The 17,037-nt window shown below is 53.8% G+C and overlaps 4 protein-coding genes across 4 annotated transcripts; 3 read left to right on the forward strand and 1 right to left on the reverse strand.

The window, feature by feature from the left end:
- Positions 1-737: 737 nt before the first annotated feature.
- ACET3X_008932 (uncharacterized protein) lies at positions 738-1,922 on the forward strand (the record flags this gene model as incomplete). Its single annotated transcript, XM_069455071.1, has 1 exon — positions 738-1,922. One exon carries the CDS (start codon positions 738-740, stop codon positions 1,920-1,922), a length of 1,185 nt encoding a protein of 394 aa, XP_069303009.1.
- Positions 1,923-2,982: 1,060 nt separating this feature from the next.
- ACET3X_008933 (uncharacterized protein) lies at positions 2,983-4,957 on the reverse strand. Its single transcript, XM_069455072.1, has 3 exons — positions 4,440-4,957; positions 3,366-4,383; positions 2,983-3,313 (listed from the first exon to the last, which is right to left on the reverse strand). Exons 1-3 carry the CDS (start codon positions 4,822-4,824, stop codon positions 3,118-3,120), a joined length of 1,599 nt encoding a protein of 532 aa, XP_069303010.1. The 5' UTR covers positions 4,825-4,957; the 3' UTR covers positions 2,983-3,117.
- A 3,366-nt stretch (positions 4,958-8,323) lies between these two features.
- On the forward strand, positions 8,324-10,360 carry ACET3X_008934 (uncharacterized protein; the record flags this gene model as incomplete). Its single annotated transcript, XM_069455073.1, has 4 exons — positions 8,324-8,801; positions 8,853-9,277; positions 9,328-10,207; positions 10,260-10,360. The coding sequence occupies 4 exons, from the start codon at positions 8,324-8,326 to the stop codon at positions 10,358-10,360; spliced, it is 1,884 nt and encodes a 627-aa protein (XP_069303011.1).
- Positions 10,361-10,857: 497 nt separating this feature from the next.
- On the forward strand, positions 10,858-14,452 carry ACET3X_008935 (uncharacterized protein; the record flags this gene model as incomplete). Its single annotated transcript, XM_069455074.1, has 5 exons — positions 10,858-13,032; positions 13,084-13,156; positions 13,221-13,348; positions 13,398-14,014; positions 14,065-14,452. The coding sequence occupies 5 exons, from the start codon at positions 10,858-10,860 to the stop codon at positions 14,450-14,452; spliced, it is 3,381 nt and encodes a 1,126-aa protein (XP_069303012.1).
- Between the last annotated feature and the right edge of the window lie 2,585 nt (positions 14,453-17,037).

The following is a 17,037-nucleotide window of genomic DNA, read 5'->3' on the forward strand; positions in this document are numbered from 1 at the left end:
GCCCAAGCCCGTGTTGATAGGCGACAACTGCATGTACGATCCTCTTTCAATACTATGCCGCTGTGTAGCGGTGTGCCTAGCGATGTCTCCGCCATCTGCCCACCAAAGTAAATCATTACCGTTTTCCCAAAGTTTACTTACATGTCGCAAGCTTGGACGGCCATGAAGCAAAAACTTCCGAAAAGCGCCATCAGCCTACGCGGTTCTCAGTGTGACGTGTCAGGCCTTACATGTTTCCAGCTTTAGCGCTGCTGTCCTACTGTGGCCCTATCATGCCCTGGCTATCAGTCTCGATCCCGGCAACGTCAAACGCCTGGCTGCGTCTCGCTCCGAGTCGGTGAGCAGCAGAAAACGAGCAGTCGTTTCTGCAATGCCAGGATCTGTAGTCATAACAGACCATGACTTCATGACGACCCGATGAACCCATTTGAAGCAAAGATAGTTACCTTGGCACGTTTGTATTATTTATACAGGAATATAGGCCCCTGAAGCAAAGGCGATCAGTCGCGGCTTTATGCATTATATCTTTCTATCTTCCCATACGACTTACTGCCGTGATCTGCACGTTTCCGTGGATTTCACCGCGGCCCAAGCCGTGAACATTGGGCAATTCAAACTATTAGGATTTGAGGCCGTCTGGATTCCACTACACTATCACACGCCGGTATCAGCTGATACCATACATGCACAAGGAGATCTGGACGAAGTCTGAGAGTGTCAAAACAAGCATCGACGATATGGCGTCTCCAAAAACGCCTGCCGTTTCGAGGTCCCGACCGTGGATTGACAACCCCGACATTCCGCGGGAAGTGCGCAGAAGCTTCGAATTCAACTACTTGAAACTCTGTGAAAATTGTAACAGACTCAATAGCCATAGCGAAAGGATCCGGGAGAACCTTAGCACCATCCAAACTATCGAGTCTCAGGTCAAAGCGCAAGGAGAGCAGCTTATTGTTAGCGAACAGCTTATGAGGGCTATGAAGAAGGAGACGGAAGAAGATATGAAGCGACTAAAAAGCAGTCTCGAGGCTGAGAAGGTGCGAAACGATCGACTAGAGACCTTGCTCACCCAGTCGTATATCGCACCATCGGACGTTATAGTGGAACTCCAACAGCGCGTGTATGCGCTTACCAACCAAGCTACTGGACAAAAGACTATCTCAATAGCGAAAATGCAGAATATAAATCGGCGACTTGAGGAGCTTACTCTACTAATCCAGAGGTCGGAACGTAGGAGCAATTCAGACAGTCAGAAGATTACTGACCTGGAAATGAAAATGGAGCACCGCTTTGAGACAGTAGTGATCAACGCCCGGAAGGAGTTGCGACACGACCGTAACGACTGGGTCAAAAGCCTCGAGAATCTTCGAAACGAGACCACTGAGAAGATCACCAAAGCGACGAACGACATTACTGCCGCCCACGATGTGATACAGTCGAACATGAACGAGCATACGGAGAGGTTGAATAAGACTGTCGAAGCACTCAGAAGCGTCAATCAACAAGTCAAGATATTTGCGCGAGATGCAGATGGAACGGCGATCGAAACTCGCCAGGCAACTACGAGTATGCTGGAGCGGTTAGAGGCAGTGGAAATCGCTTGTAACGCTTTCCAAACGGACGCTGAGATCAAGGAAAGACTGACTGAATTGGAGAGAAGCCGTGATGAGATCAGTCATGCACAGTCGACACTGACCAACTCGCTCACTGAGCTCGTTACCCGGGAGGAATTCCTTGTTGCAGCGGATGAAGCGAGAGCAAACATGAATGCAGAGATTCATAGGGGTAAAGAGGCGGTAAAGAGGTCGCTGGAGCGTAAAATCATCAAGCTCGAAGAGCGATGTGTCGACCATTGGAGGGGCACGGGAACGAGTTTTCAAAATATGGTGCAACAACAGCTAAGTCCGGTGAGTGAAGCTTGAGCGATATTCACCCTCTATGACTCGGCTGGCTGTGCTGACAAACCTGACTAGTATCTCGATCGTCTGAGGCATACCGCACCGCCTGCTCGGGAAGCAGCTTCGTCATCTCCCTATATGTCACTGCCAGTAGGAACGGACCTGGCATCATGGATAGCGACCCCATACGGACCATCGGCGAACAACTCTTCGTTGGGAACAACGTTGCAAAATCCAGCGAATGAACCAAATCCAACAACACGAGAAGCCACACACTTGCAAGAGCCGACGCCAATCACCCACCACGCTACAACCCAACCACCGCGTTCAAATGAGCACAATGGCCAAGTCTATGATCGAAATCTACCCGTAGAGCTGTCATCGAACGTGTCCCCTAATATGCTCAACCCAGCCAATCCAAGTCCTGATATCAACCTACAATCATCCACTGGAACAGCGAACAGCTTCCAGCAATCACGCACAATACCTCAGACACAACAGCCGCAAGTTTGGTACCCACCACAGCCTCGAACGCTGCCTCAAAGGGCTCATCAGTACCCACAATCGATACCACAACCATCAGCCACTACACCGGCGTCATCCCCCGTTCAACCTCCCGTACCACCATTCTTCAGACACGGGGCACCTCAAGCACGAGCCACGGAACAACACACAACACCAGATCAAAATTCTATGCTAATGGGAGCGGTGCATCGGCAGACGGAGATCGGCATGGACATGCGATGGACGGTCACAGGGGCTCCAGAGGTGCGGTTGCCAAGAGCTCGACAGCTGCAACAGGAGGGAGGGTTTTTGGATCAGACTCTGGATGACTAGAGCTTTGCTGGGTGTGATCGTGTCGTGGTGGTGAGGGAATCCAGAGATGACGGACCTGGATGAGGCAATGACTTTGGTGTTAGGGATCGGCATGATGAACGTGCTGGTGACAGGACGCAAGCACAACGCTGTTGAGTAACACTGTTTGGTGCTGGGTATGCCTCTAAACATGAAAGTAAACGTTGAGGTTAATCGGGGGTAATGTGCCAAACAAAAGGAGTACAGTATGTGAGCTACACTATTGTCACGCAATTCAATATCGCTACATAAAACATCAGTGCAATGGTACTAATGGTGCTGGTTATTGCCGCTCGTGTCCATCGCATGTTGAACTTGTATGTTACATTTTGGTTTTTTTGCTATTTAACTCTCGTCACGGCGCCTAGTTCTTGGGCTTGTACTCGGAGGGGTTGATCATCAACTCAGGCCTGACGTACTTGTCAAAGTCGGCCTCGCTGATGACCTCGAGCTTGAGGGCGGCCTCCTTGAGGGTGAGATTGTTCTTGTGTGCGTACTTGGCAGTCTTGCTGGCAGCGTCGTAGCCGATGACGGGGTTGAGGCAGGTAACAAGCATGAGACTATATCAGGTTAGCTATATGGTGGATATGTGACGTGAGTAGTGTGGCGTACCTCTCGCTCATGATGGAGCTAATGCGCTTCTCATCCGCCTCAAGACCAGCGACGAGGTTCTTCTCGAAGCTGCGCATGCCATCGGCGAGCAGACGCGAGCTGTGCAGCAGGTTGCGGATCATGACGGGCTTGAAGACGTTGAGCTCAAAGTTGCCCTGCGATCCAGCGAAGGTGGTAGCGGCCTGGTTGCCGAATACTTGGGCGCAGACCATGGTGAGGGACTCGCATTGGGTGGGGTTGACCTTGCCGGGCATGATGGAAGAACCGGGCTCGTTCTCAGGCAGCTTCAGCTCGCCGAGACCGCAACGGGGACCGGAGCCGAGGAAGCGGATGTCTTGGGCGATCTTGAAGAGGGAGGTTGCGAGGGTGTTGAGCTGGCCGTGGGCCTCGACGATGGCGTCGTGGGCAGCGAGGGCTTCGAACTTGTTGGGCGCGGTGACAAAGTCCTTGCCAGTCATCTTGCTGACTTCTGCGGCAATGTCCTCGGCGAAGCCCTTGAATGTGTTGATGCCAGTGCCGACGGCTGTTCCACCCTGGGCCAGCATCTTGAGGCGCGGGAGACAGGACTTTATCCGCTCAATGCCAAAGTCGAGCTGCTGCACGTAGCCAGAGAACTCCTGGCCGAGCGTCAGAGGGGTGGCGTCCTGGAGATGTGTCCTGCCAATCTTGATGAGGTTCTGCCACTGGTCGACCTTCTTTTGCAGGGCATCGCGCAGGCTGGCGAGGGCGGGCAGGAGCGACTCCTCGAAGTCGAGAACGGCGGCGATGTGCATGACGGTGGGGAAGGTGTCGTTGGACGAGGCGGACATGTTGACGTGGTCGTTGGGGTGGACGGGCTTCTTGCTGCCCATTGTGCCGCCGAGGATCTCGATGGCGCGGTTGGAGATGACTTCGTTGGCGTTCATGTTGGACTGGGTGCCGGAGCCCGTCTGCCAGACGACGAGGGGGAAGTGGTCGATGAGCTTCAGCGAGGCCACCTCTTCAGCGGCCTGCTGGATGGCCTTTCCGAGCTTGGGGTCTGCATCGTGGCGTTAGCAGTGCTCTAGCTTGCGGCGTCTTCAGCAGGAGCCGTACCCAGGCCAAACTTGATGTTGACCGTGGCGGCCGCGCCCTTGAGGATGCCAAAGGCACGCACAATGGGCGGCGGCATGCGGTCCTGGGGCTGGTTGATCCTGAAGTTCTCGAGCGAGCGCTCCGTCTGGGCGCCCCAGTACTTGTCCGCGGGCACCTGGATCTCGCCAAAGGCATCGCTCTCGGTTCGCGTGTTGGCCATGGTGCGGGTGACGCTGAATTGGCGGCGCTGGAACTGGCTCTGCGACGTCAGAGGGGTGTAGCGGGTGGTGGAGAGCGGACGCGTGCTGCGGGCACAGCACAAGGAGGGGCTGCTGGCCTTTGCATGTGCGAGTGATCTCAGTGCTCCGGCCTCGGCGGCGCGGAGCTTGGTTGCGCTTCGGAACATGGTTTTGTTGCAGCAGCTGTAATGTGGGGATGGCAATGGAGTGGAAAACGGGGGAGGCAGATGCCGGATTGGCTGATTGGGGTGCGCAGTCAACACCAAGGGCGCAAGTCGCAAATCTGAGGACGAGACGAACAATTGCTGCGAGTCAAAATGCTCCCGTCCAGAGCTCTGACCTCATGTCCGCGGCAATTCCCTCCGGACTTTCCCGCGGCCTCCACCGCGTCACGTGACCCGACAGCAGACGCCAAGCGCCTGGTGGAATGCCCCTCCAGCTGGACCTTGGGAGCACTGAAGAGAAGGGCCCCATGAGGGAAATTCATGCTCGATGCCCAGTGCCCGCTGCTGCTGCTAACTCTCAGTACCAAGCCGACATGTCGCCATCCAGCACCGTGCTATCCTTCCGCACTCTGTCCGCATCCCGGCGCCAAACCCTCAGCATTAGCCTGTCATGGCCCGCGCATGCAACGTCAAGCGTTCCGTCTGCTCTTCTGCCCTCATGTGCTGATGCGGCGCTTCCCTCATGTCCCACCGCCCTGGCCAGCCACGCTGTTCCCGTCCTCCCAAGACCAGCCCGCGCAGCAGCAGCAGCACTCCCAGCTGCCACGTCTCGTCCAGCTTCTTCTTCTGTCGGGGCTCTAGCGCTCTCTCAGTAGAGATTTGCTTCGCCTGCTTCGGTCGGTCCCTAGCGGACTATCCGCATAGTCACCGATCAAAAGCTTCGGCATTATCGGGCACACCCTGTTGAGTGAAGCACACCTTGTACCCAACGCCTGTCCCCGCCCCAATTTCTCTCTGCATCGCTGCCCTGGGTCCGGCTGAGGGGCCAATTTATTCGGTCATGATTATACACTCGGCCCTCTCTGATGACCGTTTAGCGCTACCATGGCAAACGACGAAAGTACGCTTGAAAGCTAGGTTGCGGCGTGACGCCCTGGAACCATGTGCCCTGCGCTTTCCGTCTTCCGACGCCTGGTCATATTAGATTAACGTAGCGAGTCAAGTCGGAGCGCACCTGATCTGTCTCCACCATCCTCTCGATCCATGCTGGGCGCTCGTCTTCGAGCGAGCCAGCGTAACATGGAGCTAATGACCCCTCATCTTCACCTACAGTCCAGTTTCCAGCCTCAACAAACGGTCCACTCCACTATTGCTACCTGCTGCCCTTTTGCAGCCTGCTACTCCATCTTCCATTTCACTCCACCTTTGTGTGTGCATTTGTGAAGTACGGCTTCAGCTTGGCCGCCCTTACTTGCTTAGCTGCAGATAAGGCTTCCATGACGCTCATCGAGCCTTCTGCTACGAAGCTCTCTACCCAACGACTACCTCAACCAAGGCCGAATAGTGACTGGCAACAGTTGCAACTCCGTGTCCAATAACATCAGCATCCGCCTCCATCCTGACACTCGCTTATCACCACTTGACACAGCTCATGGTACCATTTGTGATAGCAGGCGTAAATCATCCACAAGAAACCTCCCATGGCTCAAAATGACAACGGCGCGGCTTCTTGGCCTCGATTTACCACTGATATTGAAGACGCGCATGCAGAGCTGACTGGGCCGGCTCTCTCCTCACAGAGACCATTCCAACAACAACTTCCGCCCATGTATCAGAATCACCATGGATTCAGTGGCAACCCTTCGACACCTTCTCTACCTGAGAGCAATAACGCATCGAATTCCATGCCTATCATACCTCCGAGCAGTCACCCATCGGGAGCTTTGCCTTTGTCATTCATGGGAAGCAATCGCCGACACTTCCATCCTCCCGCCATATACTCGTATGAGTCGTACCCAGTCGTGAATCCCTCAAGGTCGTCGCCCACGCCAAACGTCTTTGGTCAGCCGCTGGCAGGCCACACGTTATATCATGAGGGCATCAACGTCCAGAATTACCCGTTCGCAATGTTACCGGGTTACATGGATCCTCCCCTGTTTGGATCATTCCATACTGGACCCGTGTACAGTCCACCCCGCAACGATCAAAGGGCGAGCGGCGTGGGATCAACTGCGCGCAATGCACAGACAGACTCTGCACGCGGCCCTTATCCAAGGCAGCAAGAGCCAGCACCAGGAAGCCGGGCTCGAGATGCGAGACCACCACCTCAGGCACCGAGTCAGGCAAGGGAACAAACGTATCCTGGATTTGAACAACCTCCGTGGATGTCGTTTGCAGGTCCCAGCCGCCGCTCAGATCGTAGTACATCCCCGCGCGCCTCGAATCGTAGAAATTTTGAGCGGTACTCGGTCGACCTCTCACAATCGAGCACGTCGTCTGACGCAGAAGAGGCGGCTGCCCGTGCGCCGCCATCGAACCGAATGAGGTACCGACCAAGAGAAGTACGACCACGACCTCCAGGTCGCCAAGCGTATGGTGATTCTGACCATTCGACTGCCCGCCAGATTAATATACTCAAACTCAGCCTCAGCCGGCATCTGCCAAGCGCGCTTCCAGAAGATGCGTCCAAGACTTGTGATATCTGCCAGAAGGACTATGCCGCGACGCTTGTAGCACCGACAGAAGAGGAGGAGAATGCTGTGCAGCTGGTTTGCGGACACCGATTCGGAGAGTTTTGCATAGGGCAATGGGTGAGTGTGAGTAGCCGGAGGAGCTTGTTTGCCTGCTAACACAGCGCAGCTGGACACGTGCAGGGAACATAAAAACAAAGTCACTTGTCCCATGTGCCGGACACAACTAATAGAAGTGCCCCGATGGATCCCGCCTTTGTTGCACGCATCTCCGCGTGGGCAGGCGTTTATCGAACTTGTTGCTCGCGAACAGGAACTACTTGCTCGCGCTGGAATGCAGGCCCATGAATTCTAGAGCTATGCTTTTTGTTTTGTTTTGGCCAGTCACGAGGGTGGAGCAGTGAGGCGGGAGTCATGATGCTGGTCTTCGAGCGGTGATATCATTGTTTCAGACGGATAAGCTTAGTCGGCTAGTCAAGGCGTAATTGTTTGGCGGTGGCATTTTGATGACGACTGCAGAGGATGTGCGTAATTGGAGTTGGAAGACGAGGCAGATTGGATATGTACATAATTCAGAGGGTGCCGAGAATGAGATCAACATCAGCATCTTATCTTTGGTGGAATCGGAATGTGCATGTCAGGACCTTGCGTCGATCGCAGATGGGCTCCACTTGCCGGGATGCCTGGAATTCATCGTTGCCCGGAGCCACACTTGGCCCAAAACATGCACCCCGCCATCAACACAAACTTGACCCTCCAACCCCCCCTTGCGCCCGTCAAAGTGCGAAGGCGTGTCGAGTATTGGGTTGCAAAACCACTGTCGCCGATTGTCTGCGCCCACGCTGCTAGCTTTTTTGCTTCTTCGCGCCTGCCTGTGCCCCGCGGCTATTCGCTGCTGCCCATCCACCGCTCCTTCCCTCGTTCCCCCGTAGCCCCCGTAGCCCCCGTAGCCCGTCATGGAAGACGGCAGCCATAGAGAGAGATTCCAAATGCCCGCCCCTCCTCCCCCACTGCAGACCCGCGACAAGGCAATGGATCGCCCCGGCACGCCCAGCGAGGCCTTTATGAGCCCGCAGCAGACGCCCCAGGGCAGTCCAAGCAAACACCACCAGCCGCCCGGCGCATTCGACCTGCCGCATGTGTTTGAGAATGCCATGAGGCTGCTGCCCACGGTCGGCTCGCCCTCCAAGACGAAGGCCGGATCGCCAACATTGCCCAACAAACTGCAGCTCGGCGACTACAGTGCCCCGGACAGTCCCAGTCACGCACCGGGCAGCCCCACGCGCAAGTCGAACCAGGAGAACACGCCCCCCAGCGGCCGCCCAGGCCTGCCCAAGGAGTCGAGCTATCTCACACACGCCGCACAGTCGCGGCAGGAGCCCTACAGGACACGCGACGACGGCCAGCAGTCGACGCGCTACATCAATGGCCCGCAGCGCCTGTCGCCAGAGGAGTTGGAGAAGGCGCGCAAGCCGGCCGTGAAGCGTCTGGCCAACGTGACGCAGCTGTGTAAGGCCTCTGGTCCGACCATTGCTGAGCCAGTGCTAATACACCTTGCAGACTTCCTCGACTACTACTACGACCTGCTCACTTACGTACACAGCCGTCAGAGCCGTCTCTCGCAGTTCAAGGCCCAGAACCCTCCCCCGCCAGACACACCAGAAGACGAGTACAACGACGCCCTCACCCAATACCTCGGCCGCGAGCGCGCCAACCTCCGCAAGCGACGGACCCGACTACGGCAGGGTGACTTCCAGATCCTCACACAAGTCGGGCAGGGTGGCTATGGACAGGTATACCTGGCACAGAAGAAGGACTCGCGCGAGGTGTGCGCCCTCAAGGTCATGAGCAAGAAGCTGCTGTTCAAGCTGGACGAGGTTCGCCACGTCTTGACAGAGCGCGACATCTTGACCACTGCTAAGAGCGAGTGGCTTGTCCGCCTACTCTACGCCTTCCAAGACGACAAGAGCATCTACCTCGCCATGGTGAGTCGCATCCAGCGCAAACAAGTGCGTACGGTACTGATGACTGCTAGGAATACGTCCCCGGAGGTGACTTCCGAACCCTGCTCAACAACACTGGTGTCTTGCACAACCGACATGCCCGCTTCTACATTGCCGAAATGTTCTCGTGTATCGATTCGCTACATCAGCTGGGCTACATCCATCGCGACTTGAAGCCTGAAAACTTCTTGATTGACAGCACTGGGCACGTCAAGTTGACAGACTTTGGTCTTGCGGCCGGCATCCTTGCGCCTTCAAAGATTGAGTCCATGCGCATCAAGCTCGAATCTGTCAGTGACGTCGTTTCGCCATTTGGTCGTCCTATCGAAGACCGATCGGCGGCACAGCGCCGGGAGAACTACCGCTCTCTTCGCGAACGAGACGTCAACTACGCCAAGAGCATCGTGGGAAGCCCGGACTACATGGCACCTGAAGTGTTGAAGGGTGACGAGTACGATTTCACAGTCGACTACTGGAGCCTGGGGTGCATGTTGTTCGAAGCCCTCGCCGGATATCCTCCCTTTGCCGGCGCGACAGTCGATGAAACCTGGCAAAACTTGAAGCAATGGAAGAAGGTCCTGCGGAAACCCGTCTACGAAGACCCTTCCTACTTCCTCTCGAAGCGCACCTGGGATCTCATCGTCCGTCTCGTAGCATCCAAGTCTACCCGCTTCCGCAACATATCTGAGATCCATGCCCACCAGTACTTTGCTGAGGTCGACTGGACGAGATTGAGGGAGCAAAAAGCGCCCTTCGTGCCCGAGTTGGACAGCGAGACCGATGCTGGGTACTTTGACGACTTTGGCAACGAAGCCGACATGGCCAAGTACAAGGAGGTACACGAGAAGCAGGCTGCGCTAGAAGCTATGCAAGACCGCAACGTCCAGATGGGCAAGGGTCTCTTCGTAGGATGTAAGTTTCGACTGTTTCCAGCGGCTCATCAGTTGGCTAATTCGTATTGCAGTCACTTTCCGCCACAAAAAGACGGCCGACGAGAATGGCAACCCATCAAGCCCCCGAAAGCCGCTTCCAATGGTGGAGGAGAACTTTGGCACCATATTCTAAGAGCATTCATTCTGCTTCGCGTGTCGTAGCACTGGCTGCGTTGGCACTTTCTCTCCTTCGTACACCCGTATCGGGACATCAATCACAGCACACGGAAGCTGTGGGCTTGGACCGAGTGATGAGGCGCTTGTGTGCAAGTGCCAAATTCTGCATGCACGGTGTGGCATCATTTGTTTGTTCGATTTGGCGTTTAGTTTTGGTCCAAGCATAGTTTATTGGGCGGGCAGCTGCTTTCCGTGCATTCAAGATGTCGTGTATTAGTAAACAATGAGCATGCTAGTATAAGAGCAGTACTTTCATAGCCCGCATGAAGTGAGTGACGATACAGTATAGGGTGAATGTTGAAAGCGAGCATGGAGATGCTCACACGAAGTCATGTGACCGCGTTCAGCGCACGGATCTCTCGCGTCGCGCTAATGGATAGTTCCGGTCATTCCATCCCCCTCTCTCGCACTGCATACTCCGCTGACGTCGACCCACATAAACATATCGCGACCATGCCCGGACTCGTCCAGCGAGGCCACAAGCGACCGTCGCGCGGGGTCAGCGAAGATGGAGACGAAGAATCTTCCGCATCCTCCTCAGCACCGTCCTCGGCCAGCAAACGAGCACGCTACGACCAAAACGCGCCCAACGGCTCCGTCCGCACAAACGGCCACCGGAATGGTCCGACCACACACGCTCAAGACGACTTCAAACCGGGCTCGCTCGTCAGGGTGAAGCTCACAAACTTTGTCACATACACGGCTGCCGAGTTCCATCTGGGGCCGAGCCTGAACATGATCATTGGCCCAAACGGCACAGGAAAGAGTACCTTGGTCTGCGCAATCTGCCTGGGCCTAGGATGGAACAGTGAGCATCTGGGAAGAGCTAAAGAGTTGGGCCAATTCGTCAAACACGGCGCGACAGAAGCCATCATCGAGATTGAGCTGGCAACAGGTTCCGGCACAGGCCCCAACCGGAGGGTCAAACGCATCATTCGCAAGGAAGACAACAAGTCGGTCTTTTTCCTGGAAGAGAAACGCGTCACCCAGAAAGATGTCGTCGCCATGGCCAAGACATACTCGATTCAAATCGACAACCTGTGCCAGTTCTTGCCGCAGGATCGTGTTGTGGCCTTCTCCATGATGAGCGACGTCGAGCGCTTACGAGAAACTCAACGCGCTGCAGCACCTCCATACATGGTAGAATGGCATGATCAGCTCAAGGCCTTGCGTGCCGACGAGCGATCGGTCGAGACTAAGCAGAGCAATGAACGCAGCCATCTAGAGAAGCTAGAGAAACAACAAACCTCAACAAGAGACGATGTGGACCGCCACAATAAACGGGAAGATTTAATGCGGGAAGCAAAATGTCTGGAGATGATCAGGCCTATAATTGAGCTGAAGGACCTCAAGGCGAACATTAATGATGTCAAGGCGGAGCTCCGAGAAGCGAGACTGGAGCTCGATCAGATCAATGTCGACATAGAGCCAGCGCGTCAAGCTCAGTTGGCGGTCGAAGCATACCAAAATCAAATACAGCAGGTGGTGCGCCTTCGCAAGAACCGCGTCGACATGATGAAAACCCAAGCCGACAACATTTCGAGTAAAGTCGATGCTGAGAAGGCCAAGGTAGCAGACTCCACGGTGTTGATCAATGCTGAATTGGCATCGAAGAAAACGAGTGATCAAGACATGGTCCGCTTGAATCATGAAATCGCCAAGATGAAACAGCAGCGAAGCAGCGAGCCCGAGCATTACGACGCCGAGTCTTACGAGCAGCGCAAGGCAGCTCTACGCAACGAGATATCAAACAAAATGAGCCTCGTCGTCGAAAAGGAAAACAAGATGCGTGATATGAGGAACCGCCGTGCGCCTGACATCTTGAAGCAAAATGAAAAGCTGAAAGCAGACCGCGCACGGCTAAGCACCCAAAGCGGAAAACAAGCCAGTCTCTTGCAAAGACTTTCTCATGATACGGCTGTTGCATGGGACTGGGTTCAGAAGCACAAAGATTCCCTCAATCTTAGAGGCAAAGTGTGTGGTCCACCAATTCTAGAATGTTCCGTCACCGACCCTAGGTATGCTCAGGCCGTCGAGGGGCAGCTGAGAAAGGGTGATGTCGTTGCCATTACCTGTACCCACAAAGATGATCAGAAGCTGCTAATGAATAAACTCCTAACCAAGAAAGAGAATGGAGGACAAGGACTCCACGATGTACATCTTCGAACATCGCCGAAGTCTCTTTCCGCGTACCGAAAGCCCGTATCTGAAGCGGAACTGACTCGTTATGGGTTTGAGGGATATATGTTGGACTACGTACGAGGGCCGGATGAAGTCTTAGCGATGCTTTGCGACAACAACAAACTGCATCAGATTGCCTATGCTGCGACTCCAATTTCTAATGAGCAACATGAGGCTGTAACAAACAGCCCGATCCACAGTTGGGTCAGTGGTGTGCACACGAACCGCGTTGTTAGGCGTTACGAACAAGCTTCCACATCTGTCACAAAACTTAAACCAGCACAATTTTTCGTCGACCAGCCAGCCAACGCAGACGAACTGCGAGAGCTTGAACAAAGGCAAGCGGACCTAGTGCGAGCGAAGGAAGAGCTACAAAAGGAGAACAATCTAGTCAAGAAGGAAATCGAAACACTCAACGGTGAGATTGCGAAATTCAGGCAAGAATTGGTACAGGCTCCTGCTGATGTATAGAATCTCCATTTACTAACAAGGAGGCAGGATGGCATTCAAGCCGAGCAAAATGGCATCAAGAAAGCTTTGGCTGAATGGGAAGCTCTTCCTGCAAAGATTGGTGTGTATATCAATTCTTAGAGAGAGAGAGTGTGAGAGAGAGCACGTTTGTTGATTCCGCATAGCAATGAAAGAAACGGACCTGGACAATCATAAACAAAAGATTGCGGAAACGGCCGATCGCATTCGAGCAATCAAGGCCGACGCTCGTGTCGCCTCATTAAAGGCGGCGAGTCTGACGCTCGAATATGCTGTAAGCCACGCATGTTCTCTCGTATAGCTTTTGCTGACGTTCTTTACAGAAAGCTGTTACACAGATAAGAGCGTTTCACGAATCGTATGTAGAGGCTGAGATCAGACTCATCGAAGCCAAGTCTGAACTCAGGGGCTTGGAACGAGAGAACAGCGAAATACTGCAGCAAAAGCAAGCACAAGAGCACAGGATCGCAGAGCTGGATCAACGTTATCAAGCCCTTCGGCGTGACTACAGGAGAATTGCCATTGCCACGCAGGAAGAAGTTAGCAACTGCACTGAAGAAGAGAACCGGATGATTCTCGCATACAAAGAATCTATTCCCAGCATCGATGAACTGGACCTAGAGATACAGTCTGTTACTGCTCGATTGGGAATGATGGCTGAAGGCAACCCTGGGGCGATTAGAGCTTACGAGAAGCGTGAAGAGGATATCAGAACGACACGAGCCAAGCTGGACGAGTACGCTCGTACTCTCGAACAGACCAAGGATGAAATCAATGAAATCCGCGGCAAGTGGGAGCCTGAGCTCGACCGTCTAGTTGGAAAGATCAGCGCAGCTTTCGCGCAACAGTTCGAGATGATTGGATGTGCAGGAGACGTCCAGGTGAACAAGGACGAAGCAGATTTTGATAACTGGTCCATTCAGATCTCCGTCCGCTTCCGGTAAGCTCCCCCTGGTGCGTGAACATAAATTTCGCTAACGATCCCAACAGAGAAAACGAGCCCCTAAGCATCCTAGATTCACACCGACAATCCGGTGGCGAGCGCTCCGTCTCAACCGTGTTCTACCTCATGGCGCTACAAGACCTCGCCCAATCACCCTTCCGCGTCGTCGACGAAATTAACCAGGGCATGGATCCCCGCAACGAACGCATGGTACATGGGCGCATGGTGGATATTGCGTGTCAGGAGAACACGAGTCAGTACTTTCTTGTCACGCCCAAACTTCTGCCTGGTCTCAAGTACCACGAGAAGATGAAGGTGCACGTCATCAACTCTGGAGAGCATGTTCCTGTTGCAACAGGAAATACGGGTGAGTGGGATTTGTCGAGCATGGCCGAGATCGCCCTGACAATTCGGCGGGGTGTTGCTGTCGCTTGAGGGCGTGGGAATGTGTAGGTGCTGCTCAAGACGAGATGAATACATCTCGTGTGAAATAAGACACCGCTGCCGTGGTAGTCTGGAGGCGTTTATGGTTCGATCTGTTTTGCGGCGGCGGGCTTTGGCATTGGCAATGGCGCGGGTGCATAACAATACCCAGTACTACGGAATAGCAAATGCGCGATTTCGATTGCGCATCGAATGCTTTAGCCGTCTTTTTATCGACTCTATCGCATAGCGTGCACGGAAAGTATATTGAGGTACCCGTATTCGTACGTGACAATGTAACCTCTTCCTTTGACATATCGTGTTCGTGCGACACGGCGTGGTACCTTTGTGCGGCAATGACTACCTCATTCTGCAGTCACCTCGCCAATACTGAGTTGCAGGCCGATCCCAACATTCTCAACTGGATGTGTAAGCTGGGAAGCTGGAGAGCCTGTACGAGGCAAGCGGGTATGTTGACCCTGCTCACCTGTATTATAGGTTGGGATGTAGATATGGCTCGCTAGAGTTGGTACCAGGGCTGCCTCGTGGTACAGAATACCTTGGAAAGGTTGCATTGCAGAAGATGACCCAAGGGAGGTGTGGACAAAGCAGAATACGAGGGAAACTTTGGCTTTGGGTATATATTAGACAAATGGGTGGGCGTAGTCCTTTACCACACAAAAGCATCCGAAGAAACAACTGCCTTCCAGACGGGCAACAATACCAAGCAACTTTGGCAACATGACACTATACACTCTGTTTTTCACCTTGTCACTTCTCTCACCTCTTGTGAGCGCTCTTCCAAACCCTCTATCCACTCGCCAAATCACTACGACAGAAACATGGCAGATTCCCCGCTTGGACATGCATATGATGACTGTCGGTACCGGTATCCCAGGTAACCCACCTTGGCCTGAGGACTCAAAGTTTGACTCTACCATCGACTTCGACGTAGTGATCCCAGCTGCGAATGGAATAGCAAAATGGAAATGTCAGGGCGCTATGGCAAATGGCACCATTATAGAGCGGTTGACCGAATGTGCAAGCGATGAGGAAGGCAGAGGAGGCAGCTTGATGTTTGCAATGGCGAAGTACAACGGGCTCGGAGAACGAAGACCTGAGTTGAGCTTTTTGCTGTGGTTGTACAGAAATGGGTATGCTTGTCACCGCTCTTTGCCACACGCACACGGCTATGCGTCGACAGATACCAATGCTGATTACCACCCAGACAAGACGGCGACCTGGTTATTCCGACATTCGCGGGCCACACAGCTATCACAGCGAATGACTCGAGAGAACCGACCAGTTACCTCACCTGTCTTCAGGGAAGGCCGTATGATGGACTGAGATGTAAAATCAAGAGCTATCTGAGTGTGAATAAGGATCTTGTCATCGAAGCGTCGGCTGTCCCAACATTTGAGGATGGTGCTAGATGAGTAGCTCTGTGAAAGGCCGAAAGGAAGCAGTGATGAAGCGAGTGACCGAAGCCGGATAATGGTGATGATCGGCGGGAAACAAGGATATCTGGCCGTCAGGTCGACTAGAGCGGTCTTGTTTTGGTTTTATGTTCCACTGCTTGTTTGTTGCACGTAGCGGGGCGGGATATGCACGTTCGAACATCTCTATCCTCCTCCTTAGTTGGAACGGCTCTGGCTGATACGTGTCGGCGAGGTGGATAAATGCAACCTCGGCATTCGAGTAGAGGATGTTTTTCAGTAGTCGAATTGATACAGATACGGTCGTATAATTCCAGAGTTAACCTTGGAACCTTGTACGGATTAATATGTGGTCCATGTGGAGCGCCCGCGCGTAACTGAGGCTGCGAAAACGACCTGTGGAGGTTCGAGAATGCGACAAGTTAGAGTGTGACTGCAGATACACTACCGTACGTATGCATAACGAGATTGCATCCCCCTCTTCCTGTACACTTGCTTTTGATCCTCAACCCATTCGCGCTTTGCTCCTGGTGACCTGCTCACGCTCTCAGAATGCTTGTTGTTATTGTCATCGCTGTCATGGGTATTGGACAATGTTGCGAGGCGTATATTATCGGTGTTGGACGAGATGCGGCGGGAACTAGATGCATCGTAAGTACTGGCTCGGTCTGCGATGGGCAGATAGCTGATGTGTTTGCATAGACCTGTATTTCCGATGTCTTGACGAAGAATGGGAGCAGACTGCGAGCAATCGCGTCAGCAGCTAGCATTATCACAGATCCAGGCGTCTCTCCCGGTCACACTTCGACCGATGAAGTCTCTTATATGCCTCCTCCTTCATCAACGCACTTAACTGGACGCTCTGCCCGACTCACTACCCCAGAAAAGGCGGGTATCATCGCTGCCTCTGTCGCTGCGTTCATCCTCCTGCTCGGACTCGTATTTGAATACACCCATATTCGACACAAACGACAAGACCGCACCTTCAAACGAGCGAACGATGAGATAAATGGAGGAACTGAGCTGAAGGAGTTGGCAATAGGCGCAAGCAAGGAAAACATGGTGTTGGAGAGTAGAGTTGAGATAGTTGTGGAAGAGGAGCAGGGAAGTGTGAGGGAGAGTGTGGATGAGGAAGGCGAGTGGGATGCTGGTACAGACGGG

This window comes from Alternaria dauci, chromosome 9 (assembly GCF_042100115.1).
Source record: "Alternaria dauci strain A2016 chromosome 9, whole genome shotgun sequence".
Classification (NCBI taxonomy): Eukaryota; Fungi; Ascomycota; class Dothideomycetes; order Pleosporales; family Pleosporaceae; genus Alternaria; species Alternaria dauci.